General features: G+C 35.8%; 1 protein-coding gene across 8 annotated transcripts in view; it reads left to right on the top strand.

The window, feature by feature from the left end:
• LOC141388786 (uncharacterized) overlaps positions 1–20,130 on the top strand; it is an 83,351-nt gene that overhangs the window by 40,011 nt on the left and 23,210 nt on the right. For all 8 annotated transcript variants that reach the window (XM_073959111.1, XM_073959114.1, XM_073959112.1 and 5 more), the window contains exon 3: positions 13,147–13,343. In XM_073959111.1, the coding sequence (XP_073815212.1) occupies positions 13,147–13,343 (197 nt within the window). The remainder of the gene's footprint in view (positions 1–13,146; positions 13,344–20,130) is intronic.

The raw sequence follows: 20,130 nt of genomic DNA, 5'->3' as shown, positions 1-20,130 counted from the left end.
CTACTTCTGCTTTAAAATAGGTCAATAAAATTGTTTTCGATTTTCTGAAATTTACAAGTGGTGGTGGTTGATTTTTTACAGCTTTTGGGCCATTATCACAGTCAGTATGGACTTCCCCCCGATATAAAAATGATACTGTCGTAATATGCTGTTAAAATTTCAAAACTATCTTAGACATGTCTCTAAACTGCACAGTTGCGAAAAATTTTGAAATTTTGTGCAGAAGGTACACGAAGATATGGCCGATATAGTCCATATTCGAACATGTTTTATTTGTGATAGAAATATTACGATATACAAAGGTTGAACCGAGATCAATCGCTCCTTTCGATAGGCACTTTAGTTTGTCATCGAGCTGTTTGTTAGAGCTTTTCGACAGTTATGTCATGAAGCATGTACTTGCCCACGAAAAAACATTATATCGTTGTTATGAGGACAACAAGAAGTAGTTTCGGTAAAAATTTGCAAACGACCTTTAATTAGCCCTTAAACTGCACTTAAGCTAAAATGTTGAACTTTTATGAGGGAGGTACCCGAAAGTATTTTACAATATACACCTTTTTGGAACTTGATGTATGTTTCGAATAAATTTTACAATGTGCAACTTTCGTATTCATTAGTCATTTGAGTTAGTGTCGATAGGGTTATTTAGAGTTTCTGGGCCATTATCTATTTCCTGAGATACTGAGGACTTGCCCCCGAAAAAAAATATACCGTCCTAAAAGGGGCCGCAAGAACAACATGCTGCCAACAAATTCATACCGTCCGCGTGTTCCTAAACTGCACATGAGGCAAAAATGTTGAAATTTTGTGTGGGTGGCACCCGATGGTGTGACCGATATATTCCATATTCGAAGCTCATCTATGATTGGAAGAAATATTACGATATTACGAAAATTATCGTGCACACCATTTAAACGAAAAATTTCGAACCTTTGTGGGAGAGGTATCCTAAGAAGTGGACCGATATGACTCATCTTCGAACGTGATCGAAGTTTGGACAAAATACTTCGAGAAATAAAGTTTGGATCAGTTTGAGAGTTATCGTGCGCTCCAACCATGTGGACAGACAGAGAGAAAGATGGACGGACATGCCTTAATCGACTCCAAATTGTCTGAAACGGATTTCGACCAAACATACATTATTTCGATGGGGCACATTTCCATCGTATCATTTTATTAACATAAAGGCTGTGGGTATAATAAATTAATTTTAGGTATCTATCCTTTTTAGGTTTTGGTTCCACACAGCATGGACCACTAACTCATTACAAATTGTTAAGTATTTAACAGTTAAGTATTTAACAGCAATGAGAAATATAATTATATTCCTCCAATTCTGGTGTGATCTTTCTGCAGTTGTTTCTAAGGTTGGTTTCCTGCACCGATGCGACCAAAATATTTATTTGACTCATGACCCCCTTTATCTCTTTGATCTTATATTGAACCGAAACCACACCACACAGCGTTTCGGTTTGTTTTGATCACCGCACGTAGAGTATGTGGATGTCGTCGGCATGTTGTCCTTGTCTGAAATCTGATTTTGTTCTGAATTGTTTGAAAAGATCCTTTTTCAGAGGAAATTACAGAGACTGGAAAACCTGCAACTGCTGATTTTCCATCTTTCCAACTATGAATATTTAATGTTTCTTTACTACCAGATCTGGTGGTTGGAAAAACATATCACGTTCTTCCTAGTGCGATTCCCCAAACCCCAAAAAGCCATAATATGGTCATCGAAATACAATGTGTGACTTGTGCTCAGTCCTCGGTGCTTACTACTGTAGTTCTCGCAAAAGCAAAATGATGACATATTTCTCTTACTACTTTCCTCGTAATTTCTCGTTTTTATTGGGCTTTTCTGATCATAATTTGAATATCAGTAGAAGCCAATACAATAACGATTATGTTCCACCCGTATCTCAGGATTCTCCTTAATCTACGAAATATTTGTGTAATAATGTCTGTAAATGAAACATATGCATTTACAATAACATTTTACTTAGAAATGAAAAAAATCAGAAAATTTACAATGCGCCTACAAAACAAAATTCATTTAAATATTGAGCAATCGACATCGTTAGCCTACCTCCACTGCAGTGGTAAAGCTTTGCTTGATGATCTACTTGTTCTTCATTTCAATTAACATTTTGTGCAATCAAAACAATTCACAGAAATATTCTAGTTTCATTTGAAATTCGAACAAACAACAAAAATGTGTAATTTAATGTTAATTTTGTTTGTTGTTCCGTGGAGTCAAATGATTTTTCATTTTGATTTTTTGTTGGCATCCAAATCTTTGAAGTTGTTACTGGGTGCTCTTTGTAGTTCTGCGAATGCGGCATGAATTTAACATGATGATGAATGAGTAGTTGTGAATGAATGAAGTTGATGAAATTGCAAAATTTTTGAATGTAATTTTTCAAAATCACCATTGTGTACAATTCTTGTTGTATTATGTGTATATCAGTGTGTGTTTGTGAATTAAATTCAATTCATGTTAACAAAAAAAGAAGAAGGAAAGACTCAAAAGATATTTTATGTATGCATGTATAATTATTAAGTGGAGGAAATATTAACAACTGTAATGAGAATTATGTGCAATTTAAGAATTTATTTTTTGTGAACATAATTGCATTCAAATAACACTGTGCGACAAAAAAATGACAAGGAAAATCGAGTAGATTATGAAAGTAGAGCTAAAAATATGAAACACGTGTATCGGCGTTTTTAAAGTTTACGTCGGAAAGTAACCAAAAAAAAGGCGGGGCAAGTTCCGCCCATTTTAAAATTTTTCGAAATATTCGAGTTTAGATATCTTGGAATCCTTGCATTTCAGGTATATAGTGTCTTTGGCAACTTTACTTAGGAGGGTGTGGGAAATATTTTTGTTAAACATTTTAACCCTCATGCGGTACATCAAAGGGGTCTTTTTTATCCTTTTTTTCGAAAATCTTTCAAAAATTCATTAAATTTGATACGATCACATCCGAATATTCTACAAAATGTTTCGCCATAAAATTTTACTATAGGTCTTAGAATACACCAAATCTGAAACTCTTGTCTAATCGCCAGGAATCTCTAAAAATGAAAAACACGTTTTAGGGTTCAGGTCGGACTTCATTTGAGTTTATTCAAAATTGTCCCACAAAACATAATTTTAGAGAGATGATGTCAGAGACAAAAATATTCTTCGTCAAATTTCACCATCGGTCACCAAAGAAAGTCAATTGCTAGGGTTAATTCCGTAAATGCCACCAAAGTAGGAGTGAGTCCCATCATTGTAGTTTTTTGGACCACACCAAATTGTGCATGTGAGAGCGCATATGACACCTATATTTTCACTGGACCATAGCCGTAGACCTCTAATGTCTTTTCGCATGACCCAAAGAAACCAGAGGTATTATGTCTTCCATAGACTCCGACAATACCGAATTTATGCATCAGAACCCTTGCAAATCTTCACTGTAGCACAGTGTAATTATAAGGCAAAAATATAATATGTGTTCTCTAGCATCATCCATCATCGTAGACCACATAAATCCCCTAGTGTTAAAATGCATGTCGTCCGATCAAGGCTTACAAAAAATGTAAAGAAATTAATTACATTTAACAATGTCTGCCCACAATACAATTTCAAAGGTGAGGAGAGAAGCATCGGTAGACGACCTCCTTGTTCCTGGCGTTATTTTTATACCCTACACCACACTGTGTTAAGGGGTATTATGTCTTTGTGCATTTGTATGTAACATACAAAAGGAAACGACTATGATCCTTTCCTTACTGGTTATATCCACAGATATATCAAAAATGTGTTTTATTGAAATAATGTTTGGACCCCAATGTATTCGAACGATATCCATTTCAGACAACTTGTTTGTTCGTTTGTCTGCCTGTCTTTCTGTTCGTTCGTCTGTATAAGTGCGAAAGAATGAAATTTGTATATTCATCCTCTATTTTGATTTTTTATGTCTGATTTCATTTGATTTTCCTCATAAATAAACATTTAATATAAATGAAGTTTATAATAATTATATAATTGTTCCACAAACATCCCATAAGGGACAAGGGAGACTTCTCTCATATCAATGAGTGCACCCCGATTCATATTAGCTCAATGATATGGGACCTACAATTAATGGCCGAGTCCGAACGGCGTGTCTAAGACACCACTTTTGTAGAGAAGTTTTACATGGCTGAAATACTGAGGAAATGTCGCCAACATTACTGAGGCGTATTTTGCCACCGTTGAAAAATGTTTTGATGTTGGCTGGCCGGGGAATCGGCCTTATGTGTGCAAGGCGGGTGTGCATACCATTGCACCACGGTGGCACCCAAGTTTATATTTATCAAAATACAAGGGTGGTTCAATAATTCCACCTTTCAGCGTAGGTATATGAAATATATAATCAGTTCCATTTAGTACAGAGTCAAAGTTCCGGCATTAGGTTCGCTTCCAAAGCATAGGATTTTCGAGGTCTATAAAATAGGAATTTGTGATAAATAATTTGATTGTCAGAGCCAAATTCTTTTCACCGAGCGATATCATTTGCTCTGATTAATGGAAATGGCATATGATTATGAGATGATATTCGTAACCCAATCCATTCATTTTTCCATATTTTTTCGTTTTTGCTCGATATAGAAAAATCAAGTCAGCTATTTTTCGGAACGGAACTCTCTGAAAATTTGGCTCTGGGCCTTTGACAAATGGTAATAGATGGAAATAGCGTTGTTTTTCATATGGGTATTTGGGAATATAGAAAAAAAATCACAGAAATATGGACCCACCGACGTATTTTACAAGATTCCCGGCATTGGGGATTTTAAGATTTCAGTTTCCCGGTAATGATAAAAACTGGTGAAACCCAAAAACTGTACTCCTGACGTGTCTGGGTGGGGTAAGCCTGTCCATTAAATCGTGACACGGATGCTCACTGCGATAACTCCCAAGCAGACACTGACTGCATCGACAACACCTTGTTATGATGATGTACCGGTAAAATCTTCGTTTCCTCGTGAATATGGTCCACTGGTATCATGAGGAGGCACCCTTCTGCAGCCCTCATGGCGACATTCTGCCAGGTTTGAATACTCGTCCACTGAGTAGCGCAAACATTCGCTTACACTGGCGACGCATAACTTATCACAGACCGTCCTATTGCCTTGCACATTGGGCCCAATGACAGGTTTTTGAGGCAACAAGTCACTGGAAGCAGCTAGAGCTACCAAATTTCGTTCCAATGTTTATAATGGGTATAAAAGTACTTCTGCAAAATTTGGTAAGAATCGGTTCAGAAATAGATATAGTTTTCATATATATGTTTCATCCGATTTTATATTTAAGCCCCACAAAGGTCACAATTTGCATCCGATCGCCTTAAAATTTAATATGGTAAATCCTGTTCAGTTTAGAATCATGTCCTGAAAATTTGGTTCTGATCGGTTCAGATATATATCTACATATATATAGAAACATTTTCAGGTATACCATGATGTTCGAAATATAAATCTTCTGAAATGGCTGGACCGAATTTGATAAAATTTTGTTTGTAGATTCATAAGGTCTGAGAATAGATCGTAAGGTACTTTTCATACCGAAAAATGGAGGGGGTGGGGGACCTCCCCCACAACGTGTTTTAGCCAAACGCGAAATCTCAGAGATTATTAGACGCATTGGTATACAAAACAACAGTAATTGTGACCTCTATCATTAATTTATGTTTTGGAAGTAGAAAACCGCGATCGCGTCCTTTATTTGAAAACTTTATAATTACAGGTTAAGATTTTGAAATTTAGTAGGTGTTTGTAGTACCAGTTATTAAATTTAAATATCTAGAATATTGAAGATTTCAATGCTTGGTGTAACTCGGATAAGATTACTATAAAATTTGGCGACTTGTGTCATATTGAGCATCGTCCAGTCCCAACCCAGTCTAATAAATAAAAATTTCCAAATTTTTAAGTGTCACGCTATCTGTAAGTAATTTTCTATAAGTATTCGGATCCATACGGACATGAAATTTTTTTACACATATAGTACTCACTATTACCTTCTATCAGATATATATAGTTTCGACAATACGTCGCAATACCGCGAGTTTTATTCCAAAAACTATTTAAACTACAATACGAACTACACAAAAAATACACCACAAGTCTACTTCAAATATTCCTTACCAAATCTAACTTCTTTTATTTCTTAATCAGAATATTAATTTATATACCTTTACACGTTTTATCCATTAAAAAAACTGTTTATTAAATCAGCGGTTTTTAATTGCCGAGCGAAACAAATTTGTTCTTCGTTGGATAAATTTTTATAAAATTTTACAAAGTAACATGCAATATCTTTGACAGCTCGGTATGTGACCACGAAGCGTTGCCAGGTTGAAATGATTTTGTTTCTAAGTGGCTCAAAGTGTTAAGAATCTAATCCCGTTACTAATTTATACAAATATATGACTTCAAAACTAGACTTTTTGCCTCAGAAACCTGCCATTGGGCCCAATGTGCCTTGTAAGAAATCAGAATGTTTTTTGTCAGCACCCCTAAATGCTAGCGGCCAGCGACTTGAGAACCTTGGTCATATTTCTGGTCTTGTCATAGGTTTGCGCGGACGACTTAAACATGCTGTCGAACATTACACCCAATATCTTGGAGTAATTAGTCGTCGAAATCAGGGCACCATTGGCCAATATGTTCAGAGAGGGACTCATTTTAACGGTGTACAGTGTGTCAGTGGAATTAGCGGCGGATATTTTCATATTTCTCAGGTGGAAGAAATGTACAAAGTGAGCTATGTAGACATTAGACTGGTTTTAACTCAAAGAGAAAAACTCGATGTCGGATTTTTTAGGCGGCACCAAGTGAAGTGTTTTGTTAAATTTTAAGATTACCAAAGTTTGAGGCTCACGTTTTTGAATAGCTCCCATATAACAATACAACCCGATTTTAGGTATTTTTAAAGTTTTTGTCCACATTTTCGGCTCAATGTAATTTGGCATTTAGGCTGTAATTTGCCATTAAATGGTCTCATTGGTCAGAAAACTTCCTCACCACAAATTTTGGACATATGTACTTTCGTAAGAGCAACAAAACTAATTATTATTTATGTTGTTGTTTTTGGAACAAATTATGCCGCTGCTTGCATGTATCTAAAGACTCGACCCGCTCTAACTTAACGTATTATTTATTGTTAACTAGCCGATACGGGTCCGCCTTGCTGGCCCGACATTTGAGTTTTAATGATAACATTTTATGGACTTTATGATTTACAATTCAAAATTAGGTATTTTCTACATTATTCCTTCGGGTCAATTGTCAAAAAAGAGTTATTAATTCATTGAGGATTTTAAATTGATCAACAGATATTGTCCGTAATCTTTCGTTTCTCTTACAGACTTCGTCGGATTTGTTCGCCAATTGATGCTGTATTCATCCTAAAACGATCTAATTATAAAAGTTAAAAAAATTGTTAAGTTGAATGTATTCTGAAAATGTATGCTGAAACCGATATAACCATAAGTTTGGCTATACATATAGCGTTTAAAAGAATGTCGTGAGGAGGAAGAATGTCCTCCGAAATTCATAAAATATACATAAAAACGGCAAACATTGAGCTTTTGATGGAAATGGGTTCAGTAGTATTGGAGATATAACATATTAAAAAAAGCAGGCGTGGTTGGGTCTTTAGGCCCCAAAGAAGTACCTAGATTGTAGACTAATCCGTACACTTTTAAACCGATACATGCGTAATTTTTCCAAAAATAGCGTTTTTTAAAAATATCACATGGGTAAATTGAAATTTTAAAGAAGTGGGCGTGGTAAAATTTTCTTTCTATAAATACCTTAGTTGGGTTATGATTTGTATTCATAAAGATAAGGCAATTTTTAATATGGCGAAGGGAAGTATCCCGCCCCTTCGAAATTCAAGAAAATATGAATCCTATTTTCACCGGGTGCCATCGCATTACATTCCCTGCACATTTCAGGAAAATCGGTTCAGTAGTTTTGTAGATGTAACATATTTTAAAAAGTGGGCGTGGTCAAGTCTTTTGGTCCTAAAAAAGTAGGTAAGGTCGGAGACACAACTACAATTGTCTCGTAAATTAATTTCCAAACCGATACGTAATTATTCTAAATATAGCATTTTTAAGAAATAGGATATAGGGGAAGTTCCCCGCCACTCCGAAATTTAACAAAATATGTTGTCCATTTTTACCGGAGCCATCCCTGTACATTCCCTGACAATTTCAGGAAAATCGGTTCAGTAGTTTTTGTAGAAAATATTAAAATAGAACAAGTAAGAAAAGCGTTAAGTTCGGTCGGACCGAACTTTTTATACCCTCCACCACAAATTTCAGCCATTTCGGTGGATTAATGTGACCACAACCTTCAAAATACCGAAATTCGGAAGGTACCGTTCTATGGGGCTATATGATGGCGTGGACTTATACCTACAAATTTCTGGGGGAAAGTTTTATACGCCTAAAGAAGACTAAATACCAAATTTCAGCCATCTCGGTGTGATAATGAGGCTAAAACGTTCAAAATATCGAAAATCGGGAGATATTGTATTATGGGGGCTATATCAACACGTGGACCTATATAAACATTTTATGGTAGAAATGTTTCTTAGCCTCTGGAAACACAAAATACAAAGTTACAACCGATTCTTTGGTCAAATTGGTCTAATAGATTCAAAATATATTAAAATGACGCGTACTTTATAAGGGGCCTTATGTGGGGCCTATACCAAAACGTGGACCTATATAACCCAACTTTGGTAGGAATGTTTTCTGGCCTCTGAAGACACAAAATACCAAATTACAACCAATTCTGTGGTCAAATGGGTCTAATACATTCAAAATATATTAAAATGACGCGTACTTTATATGGGGCCTTATATGGGGGCTATACCAAAACGTGGACCTATATAACCCAACTTTGGTAGGAATATATTTTGGCCTCTGGAGACACAAAGTACTAAATTACAACCAATTCGGTGGTAAAATGGGCCAAATATCTTAAAAATTCCTTAAAACGACGACGCGTCACGCGTCATTTTGTATGGGGGCTATACGAAAGCGTGGACCTATATAGCCCGCTTTCAATACCAAAAGTCCTACGTAAATATAACATATTTTCCCAAAATTTCATCAACCTACGTCAATCCGTTCGGACGCTAGAGTGATTTCCACAGACGGACAGACGGACGGACATGGCTATATCGATGTAGAATTGCACGCTGATCAAGAATATATATACTTTGTGGGGTCTACAATGATTATTTCGAGTAGTTACAAACGTAGTGACAAACTTAATATACCCCCATCCTATGGGGGAGGGTATAAAAATTAAAAAAGTGGACGTGGTCAATTTTCTTTGCATAAACACCTAAGTTGAATTATGACGAACATTTCAAAAAAAGAATTATCCAAATCGGTCCAGCCGTTCACATCTGATGCAATTACCAACGAACGACATTTGATTTTTATACCCTACTAGCTGAACCCGGTGCTCTTTGCTGCCCCGACTACGACAAAATATAATGGAATGCATAATTATATTAACCTTTTTAATATTTTAGCTCATAAATATAGGAGATAGGAAGGCGTATATACCTATTCAGGGTTGTTACGGAGCTACTATGGTATTTTTGTATGTTTCAGGAGGTAACACTCTTCCGAAAGCCTTCCCGCCTATAAGTATTCCTAATGATTTAGATATATCATAATAAAATATAAATCTTAAGAAGTCTCTCAAGGATATGAGACTTAATAGCTGTAGCCATGGTCAATTCCTTCCCAACAATAAATACTTGTGTAAATAATGATGACTCCTACTGACTGCTAAGTCTTCAAAATTTCATTGAAATTGAACATACGTAACAAAAACATGAAATCGACCGAAAATATATATGGGAGCTATATTCCTATATGAACCGATCTCGATATAATTTGTCAAATTTATTTTTAGACCAAATCCCGTCTCACATTCCAAATTTCATTTAAATTGAACATACATAGCGTGTTTTGTGCATAAAATACAGAAAATCAATTCAAATCTGAACCGATTGCGATATAATTTGTCCCATTTTTTTCTAGAACGAATTCAGCCACGCTTTCCAAATTTCAGTGAAATTGGACATACATATATATTGTGTCCAAATCTGAACCGGTCTCGATATAATTTGGCACATTTATTTCTGGAACAAATTCCGTCAGACATCCCAAATTTCAGCGACATTGAACACATATAGCGTGTTTGATGCATCAAATACAGAAAATCGGCTGAAAATATATATAGGAGCAATATCCAAATCTGAACCGATTTCGATATAACTTTTGCAAATACAGGAAATCGGCCGAAAATATATATAGGAGCAATATCCAAATCTGAACCGATTTCGATATAATTTGGCTTATTTATTTCTGGACCAAGTTCTGTAACACATTCCAAATTTCAGCGAATTTGGACATATATAGCGTGTTTGGTGCATCAAATGCGGAAAATCGGCCGAAAATATATATGGGAGCTACATCCAAATCTGAACCGATTTCGATATAACTCGGCACATTTATGTCTAGACCAAATTCCGTTACACGTTCCAAATTTCAGCGAAATTGGACATATACAGCGTGCTTGGTGCAAAAATTAGGAAATCGGCCGAAAATATATGTAGATGGGAGCTATATCCAAATCTGAACCAAACTCAATATAATTTGGCACATGTATTTCTAAAATAAATTCCGCCACACATTCCAAATTTCATTGAAATTGGACATAAATAGCATGTTTGGTGCATAAAATAAGGAAATCGGACGAAAATATATGTGTGTGGGAGCTGTATCCAAATCTGAACCGATTTGAATATAATGTAGTAAATTTATTTCTACATCAAATTCCGTCACACATACAAAATTTGGAAATTTGTATTTGCATACAAATTCTAAATTTTTTGGAGGTACCTCCGGTTTTGATGCTATATCTCCAGATCAACGCGAAATTTCAAAAAATGATATAGCCTATTTTCATTCCAGGCCATGTAGCAATGTACCCTAAACATTTCAGTAAGATCTGTTTAGCGGTTTTCGAGTCTATAAGGCACAAACAGACCGATCGTCACGAAATTTTGTATGGAGGTCGGGTTCAGACCAGAATAGATCCCTATTTTTATTGGTCATGATTGTGAAATATTTAGCGGGTGAAATGGACCAAAAGCATAATATTTATCCACGTGACGATCGGTACATAATTGCGGCCTGGAGTTTGATTAAAATTTTAAATGAACGGACGAACGGATATACAGACACACATCGCTAAATCGATTTATCTCGTCGAGATATGAGTTTTGGTATACCAAATGTGGGGTCTGCGACGAATATTTCGCGGTGTTACATGCATTTTGGAAAATAAAACTTATAATACCCTTTCCACATAGTGGTGTAGGGTATAAATATTACGAAATGACACCCCAAATTTGTGTTTGTTGCTTAATTGTAATAGTAGAGGCCCTAATAGAGAATTCAATTACACCCCAATTAAATTTGTAAAAACAATTTGGCCCCAACTACTAAATAAAAACAGGTCCAAAAAAAAACAAGTAAGAAAAGCGTTAAGTTCGGTCGGGCCGAACTTTTTATACCCTCCACCACAAATTTCAGCCATTTCGGTGGATTAATGTGGCCACAACCTTCAAAATACCGAAATTCGGAAGGTATATGATGGCGAGCTATGGGAGCTATATGATGGCGTGGACCTATTCCTACAAATTTCTGGGGGAAAGTTTTATACGCCTAAAGAAGACTAAACATCAAATTTCAGCCATCTCGGTGTGATAATGAGGCTAAAACGTTCAAAATATCGAAAATCGGGAGATATTGTATTATGGGGGCTATATCAACACGTGGACCTATATAAACATTTTATGGTAGAAATGTTTCTTAGCCTCTGGAAATACACAATACAAAGTTACAACCGATTCTTTGGTCAAATGGGTCTAATACATTCAAAATATATTAAAATGACGCGTACTTTATAAGGGGCCTTATGTGGGGGCTATACCAAAACGTGGACCTATATAACCCAACTTTGGTAGGAATGTTTTCTGGCCTCTGAAGACACAAAATACCAAATTACAACCAATTCTGTGGTCAAATGGGTCTAATACATTCAAAATATATTAAAATGACGCGTACTTTTTATGGGGCCTTATATGGGGGCTATACCAAAACGTGGACCTATATAACCCAACTTTGGTAGGAATATTTTTTGGCCTCTGGAGACACAAAGTACCAAATTACAACCAATTCGGTGGTAAAATGGGACAAATATCTTAAAAATTCCTTAAAACGACGACGCGTCACGCGTCATTTTGTATGGGGGCTATACGAAAGCGTGGACCTACATAGCCCGCTTTCAATACCAAAAGTCCTACGTAAATATAACATATTTTCCCAAAATTTCATCAACCTACGACAATCCGTTCGGACGCTAGAGTGATTTCCACAGACGGACAGACGGACAGACGGACGGACATGGCTATATCGATGTAGAATTGCACGCTGATCAAGAATATATATACTTTGTGGGGTCTACAATGATTATTTCGAGTAGTTACAAACGTAGTGACAAACTTAATATACCCCCATCCTATGGTGGAGGGTATAAAAAAAAAGAAATTAGGGGCCAAAAGTTTGGTTGTTGTTTTATGTTTGGGACATATCTTCATTTTCGATTTGGGATGTTATTTTATTTCTGTACGCCATACATAGCTACATTCGTAACTAAAAGAAAACAAATTATTATCTTATAGTTTAGAATACTTCATTTTTACTTGTTGCTGCATAACGTATTATTTATTGTTAATTGTCACAGCAACTTTTCTGTGCAACTTTTGAAAAAAAAAAAGATTTATGTATATGTAACACTTCCATATAAATAATAACTACATACAATTTATAGAAACACATGCAAAAAATTTGGTTTGCAACATTTTTAATATTTTTCCATTCATATGCACTGCATTTTGTTTAATTAATGTATTAATATTTAATTTTTTTTCTTCTTCTTTTTTTATCTTTTCGCATTGGCTTGGACACTTGTTTACCTGTACAAACACACACACACTTGCAATTACAGCAATTGTTTTAAGTGTAACGAATACAATACTAGGACAAGAGTCATCATTCTTTAAGAAGCCATGGCCAACATACAGTCTACAGAATATGCCACAGACACGATTCACATGTCATGACAAAATACTTGGTGGTTATTATGCAGATCCGGAGACTCAATGTCAAATGTTCCATGTGTGCGTCAAAGTTGGCGGAGTAGGGGTAAGTACAGATTTACGCTATTTTCAACCAACCATCATCAGTCCATCTACTCAACTCAGTCCATAATCAACAGCAGCAGCAACAATTGTTGACGGTTGTTGAGCTACATTCAACACATTCACTTGTCATGCTCTGAACCAGAATTAAAATCTTAAACAAAAACAAGAAAACAAAAAGATGGCCAACACAAATCGGTGACATGAAATAACAAATGAATGAATGAACGAACGTACATACGTACGAACGATTTTACTACGTCCAAATATTAGAATGTCTGTTTGTTGTGTTTTTTCTACACGTCATCTAAGATGAAAAATGATTTTGTTTTAGGCTCATTGCAGTCCACAGCACAGTCAATAGCGTTAGGAATGTTTGATTTTAATGGAGTTGAAACTGAATGCATTGGAGTGTTTTGTGGCCGTTCGACGACAATGTGACGTGTGACGTTGGCCCACTGCTAAATGTTAAAGTGTAAATTGCATTTGCCGTTTGTCTTTCATGTCTTTGTTCTCTTGTTTTTCTTTTGAAAACTATTGGCTAAAGATTGATTTTTTTCGCTCACCACAATGTTGCATTCGTTTGAGTTTTTTTATGAACTCCTTCCATTTGCACTTCACTTGGCAAATGATTGTGTGTAAATAATAAAGAGTTGCATCTAATGGAAATTGTTCTTTGTTGTGCATGTTTTGTAGATACGAGGGTTGTTTTAATGGGTTTTTTTAATGATAGTGCAACTATTCGAATCAATTAATTTAAGTTTTGTTTTAATTTATTGGCAACGTGATGTTCTAATCTGTAACAATTTAGGACGTCTTCAATACATTTTGGACTGCATGGCGTATGAGTGGTGACCAGAAGTATTCGCACCAATGCTCTGTTTCGCAAATTGTAAGGGAGGGAACGCGCTACAAACGCATTTCTAATCAAAATATTGACTTGAAATTTTCAATGAGGGAAGGAGCAAATAAGTTCTGAGAAAAACCTACGTTTGGGTATAGCTCTAAACCTACGTTTACACCCTCCACCATAATATGCAGGCTACAATTAACTTTGTCATTCCGTTTGTAACATCTAAATATTCATCGGGGACCTCCTAAATATTTATATTCTTGGTCAGCACAAAATTCTAAGTCGATGTTACCATGTCCGTCCGCCCGTCTGTTGAACTCAAGGTATAGCTCGCAATATTTATAATATTGTACAGAAGTTTCGATTACTCCTAGGATGTTTGGTATTAAAAGTGAGCTATATCGGCCCACGTTTTTAAATGAAATTTCAAAATTTTTATTTGGAATACCTGAGCGTATTTTTCTATATCTCTAGTATTTGATCATTTTGGGAAGTCAATTAGTACCATGTTAAAGCTCAGAAGGTCTTCTTTAATACTGGTCACTTTTATTGAAATATCCCTAAGCAAAGCTGGGATACTCACCATTACAATCAAACTCCAACAAGTGTCGGCTTTACCGATAAAGATACATATAATCTCAGCCTGTGTGAATTGACACTTCTATGGACAAATTTATTACTGGCTACACTACCGATATCCTAGTTTGTGTCTCATCGAAATTATGGCTTTCTTTGGCCGAGACTTTTTGGGTATTTATCTTAACGATTGTGGACGTTCCGAATAAATGCTAACCTTTTGGTAATAAAATTGATTTGGATTAAAGCGCGGGGTGGCTGAAGGGATTGACCAACAGTGCCGTGACATAACTCCCAACGGACATAACTCCCAAAACGATTTTGGTTTGCGGACATAACTCTTAATTTTTTTGGGAGCTATGTCCGACACCCCCACTGGGGGACATAAGTACCAATCGGATTTATGTCCCTTTTTTTAAATTTACGTGATTTTTATTTAAATACATTTTTTTTTCAAATGTATAAGAAAACAAACAAGTAAAAAAATATCAGTCGGCTTTGCCGACAGAGATATACCCTTAGCCCATGTAATTTAAAAACTTTTTGGGCATTTGAACTTGCCGACAAAAATATGGATTAGGATTAAAGTTCAAAAATGGTGCGGAGGAGGTACTTAAAGAAATGAACCTGCATAGTCCATTATCGAAGTGGATCTTATTTTGGGAGTCATATCTTTTCAATATATATCGCGCCAACTAATCATTTCAGTGGGTCATCGTATAACTTTTGGACCAGTATGCCAGGAAGCATGGACTTGTCCACGGAAAACATAATATAGCTATAAACAGGACCATATCGAACAGCATCGGTATGCATTTCCAAAGGGTTTTCGAACAGACCCTAAACTGCACTTGAACACAAATGTTGAACTTTTGTGGGGGATATACCCCGATCGATACATATGTATCCTAAGGACAGGACCGTTATGGGCCATTTTAGAAGTTTAACTAAATTTGGACAAAATGTTAGGAGATCCAAAGTTTGGACCAAATTGGTTGACCCGTTGAAGAGACATAGTGACATTTTTTAAATATTGGGGGAAGTACCGGAGACTGTGGACCGGTATTGCCCATGTTCGAACTAAAACTGAAGTTTGGACAAAATATGACAAAGGCCAACTGTTGGACCAAATCAGTTCGAGAGTTATCGTGCTCCCCAGTCACTACATATGGTGCCATAGGGGTTTTTACACCTTTCGGGCTCTTTTCTCAAAAAGTATGGATTTGCCCCTAAAAAACTATTACCGCCATAATTGAGGCAGCGAATGCAAGTTGCTTCAAAAAATCAAAGTGATTCGGAAGCAGGTCTTAAAGTGACCTTTCCGAATTTTTGCGTGATATGTACCCGAAGGAGTGGACAAATAAAATCCATATTCGAACCTGATCTATATCTGGTAGATATATTTGGATGTGTAATGTATGGACGAAATCGGTCACTCCCTTCAAGAGTTATTTTGTTCACAAATTTTCCTAACATTTTTGAACATTTGTGCGAGAGGTACCTGAAGGAGTGGAACGATATGGCTTATCTTCGAACTTAAACTATGTTTGGACAAAATATTACGAAGGCCAAATTTTGGACCGAATCGGCAGATCCGTTCGAGATTTATCTCGCGCTCTAACAACTACACACTATACCATAGGGTTTTTTTTTCATTTTTTAGGCTATTTTCTCAGGAAGTATGGACTTGCCCCTGATGAAACTTGTACCGTCGGAATGGGGGGCAGTGAATACAAATTTTTGCAACGAAAATCAAAGCGATTCGAGAGCAGGTCCTAATCTGAACTTGTTTATAAGTTTTGTGTGGGAGGTACCCAAAAAATCGCTAGATTAAAAAAATTTGTTTTTTCTTACTACTCCAAATTAAGAAAAAAAGTATATTTACATGTCTATATAGAACAATTTTAATAATTGTCATGCATACAAAATGTTTTTGTCGAATTCCGTAGTATTGTAAAACTTCTCCGAACTCCTACTGACATAATTTCGGGCATAGTTTCGTTTTTAAATAATTTTATGAAATCAGGAGGATTTTGTGGATAATTCGGCATTGGTTGGCACTTAGGACTTCTCAAATATATAATTCCTCTTACATTCTAAATATTACTTTAAAATTTATAACAATTTTTCTAATTATAACTTTCAAAATTCAATTAAATAATTTTGAAATTAAGAAAAAAATCGTTGGTATTTATGAACGCGATTTTTTGGGAGTTACGTCCGCTTTGATTCACTGACGTAACTCCCAACGAATTTTGGGAATTATGTTCGCAGAGCAGAGCGGGCATAACGCCCAAAATCATTTATGTCCGGGCACCGCGTTATTAACCCACTTAGCGCCGAGAATTTTTTTGCGAGAAAACTTAAAATTGCATATGAAAATGATATGATATTTTTGAGACTTTTTAAGCATTTATTAATAAATAACTTTTTTCTCTAAAACGTATAGTTCTCTTGAAATCGGTCCTTCTTTTAAAAGTGCCAGAAACTTTGGAGGGTAATATAGGTGTATTCTTATATGACAATCCATTGGTTTTTCATTGAGAAAATACTCTTACATTCCTAACAAATTCCTGAGTTTATATGAATCTAACATTTTCTAACATTTTTGATTAAATTTTTATCGCATATTTAAATTTTTCATAAAATCGAAATCGTGGAAATACATAGTTCACATAAAGCTTTATAAGCGCGAAATGACAGATAAGTGACTACACTATAACAAAATGCAAAAAAAGCCCATAAAAATATTCGAAAAAAAACAGAGTTTTATGTAAATTTTGCAACCATTTTTTGTGGCGTTTAAACGACCAGTGGCTTTATGTGATTTAAGTATGGGGTCGCCCATATATTGCTGAAAACAAGAAGACCAGTAGTTAAATTCTGTGACTCATTTTTCGAATTATCGACGAATATCGGAAAAATTAAAATGCTTATAATTTCGGAAATAAACGAAATTTGTCGGTAACTTAACAACCAGAATGAAGTTGTGGCTAATTCCTACCGAAAGCAACAGTGTTTTCAACTTTTATTGATATAGTTTTGCGTTTTATGTAATTTACCGACTTTTATCGGTAACTCGAAAATGGGTTACAGAATTCTACTACAGGAGTACATTTGGTAAACATTTCAAACGATCTTTAGACAGCCCTTAAACTGTAGGAGGACCAAAAGGTTTGGAATTGTGAGGAATTTATACGAAGATGTTGTTCGATATAGACCCTCCGAGAGGCTGACGTAGGTTTAGAAGAAATATTACGCTGTGAAAAGTTTCAATAAAATCGGATACTCATTTCGTAAATTATCATGCTCATTAGACATTTAATTGATAAAACCCGGGTTTATACATCCTTTAGTCCATTAGGAATGATGCATTTGCCCCTGAAAAAACTGTACCGTCGTAATAGGAAATTTTGCGTAGGAGGTACCTGAAGTAGTGGACCGATATAGCCCATATTTCATCATGATCTATTTTTATGCCCTCCACCATAATATGGAGCGTACATTTAAATTTGTCATTCCGTTTGTAACACATCAAAATATTGGTCGAAGACTCTATAAAGTATATATATTCTTGATGAGCATAAAATTCTATGTCGACATAACGATGTAAGTCCGTCCGTCCGTCTGTTGAAATCAAGCTCGCTAATTGCCATAGTAGTTTATTTTATTCCTGGGATGTTTGGTATTGAAAATGAGCTATATCGTTCCACGTGTTGATATAACCTCCATAGAACGGTACCTCTCGATTTTCGGTATTTTTAAGGTTGTGTCCCCAATATCCCACCGAAATGACTGAAAATTGGTTAATTAGTCTTTGTTGCGGGTATAAAACGTTCCACTTGAAATTTGTCGGTATACGTCAACGCCTTTATATAGCCCCTATCGAACAGTACTTCCCGTACTACAGTACTACGTCCACTGTACCTTCCGATTTCCGGTATTTCGAAATATTCCACCGAAATGACTGAAATTTGTTATTTAGTCTTCGTTGGGTGTAAACAACTTTCAACGAGACATTTGTCGGCACAGGTTCACGTCTTCATATAGCTCATAGAATTGTACCTCCCGATTTTCGGTATTTTGAAGGTTGTGGCCTCAACATCCCACCGAAATGGCTGATATTTTATATTGAGTCTTCGTTGGGGGTATAAAACTTTTCACCAGAAATTTGTGTATATAGGTTTTCATCTTCATATAGCACCCATAGAACGGTACCTCCCCATTTTTCGGTATTTATTTTGAAGATAGTACCCTCAAATTATTCACACGGAATAACCGACATTTGGTATTTAGTCTTCGCTAAAGGCACAAGACATTTATACAGGTTCAAAGCATCCCTTGCATCCCATCAAATTTGGTATAGCCCCCCTAAATGGTTTTTTTTTTTTTGAAGATTTTAGTCACATTTTTCTACCGAAATTAAATATTGATCCATGTTTTGGAAAGAACTACCATAACGCCCCATATGAGCTCTTTTAAAGTACTACACTTTGACACAAAATGGAGGTGAAAATCTGGGGCAGTGATAATTCCTTTTGGGGATGAAAGTCCTTGGTGAGTATATTAAAAATCCTGAAGGACAGACCCACCGTGAATCGAACTTCCGAGTTTTGGCGTGATGAAGTTTCTGCTGAAGATCCTGTAAGACATCTGAAATTAGCGTTATATCGTTGGTAACTGCTGTTCATTTTTTCCTATAGCCCCCATATAGCGGTACCACCCAATTTCAGGTGTTTTAAGGATCTTGTCTTCATTTTTTGTCATAATTGGCTGTAACTTCGCATTTGGAGTTACCAATTGTACAGAAACTCCCCCACCAAAAATTGTGGACATGGGTCATACATGGGTCGGTATCACTCGATTTCAGGCAATTTAAAGTTTTCATCTACATTTTCGGCCTAAATTGACTGTAATTTGGTAATGGACTTCTCAGTGGTCAAAAAATGCATTTACAAAAAAGTTAAAAATAAAAAATAATTCTTATTTTTAAAGTAAGACCTGACCACTGATCTGTTGTTTTAAAATTTTAAAAAAACAACAAGTTTTTGAATTGGTTGTAGTTAAATTGATTTACTTTAGGTAAGGGCAGAGAAGACTAGTTTCGTCCGACACCACTTGGACCCATCAGCTAATTTCAGATGCCTTACAGGGTCTTCAGCAGAAACCTCATCACTCCATAACTCGGAAGTTCGACTCACGGCGGATCTGTCCTTGGGGATTCTTAATATACTCACTGAACAATAATCAATTGGCTTTTAAGTTTTTGAAATGATGATTTTTTAGTGAAAACCCGAACTCTTTAAGTATCGAGTATTCTCAAGTTAATGAGAATGACACTCACTTTTCGGCTTTCCCAAGA

Source organism: Musca autumnalis, unplaced genomic scaffold (assembly GCF_047663935.1).
Source record: "Musca autumnalis isolate F117 unplaced genomic scaffold, ASM4766393v1 scaffold_1, whole genome shotgun sequence".
Taxonomy (NCBI): domain Eukaryota; kingdom Metazoa; phylum Arthropoda; class Insecta; order Diptera; family Muscidae; genus Musca; species Musca autumnalis.
The sequence above is the reverse complement of the archived record's forward strand: the minus strand, read 5'-3'. Positions and strand labels throughout refer to the sequence as shown.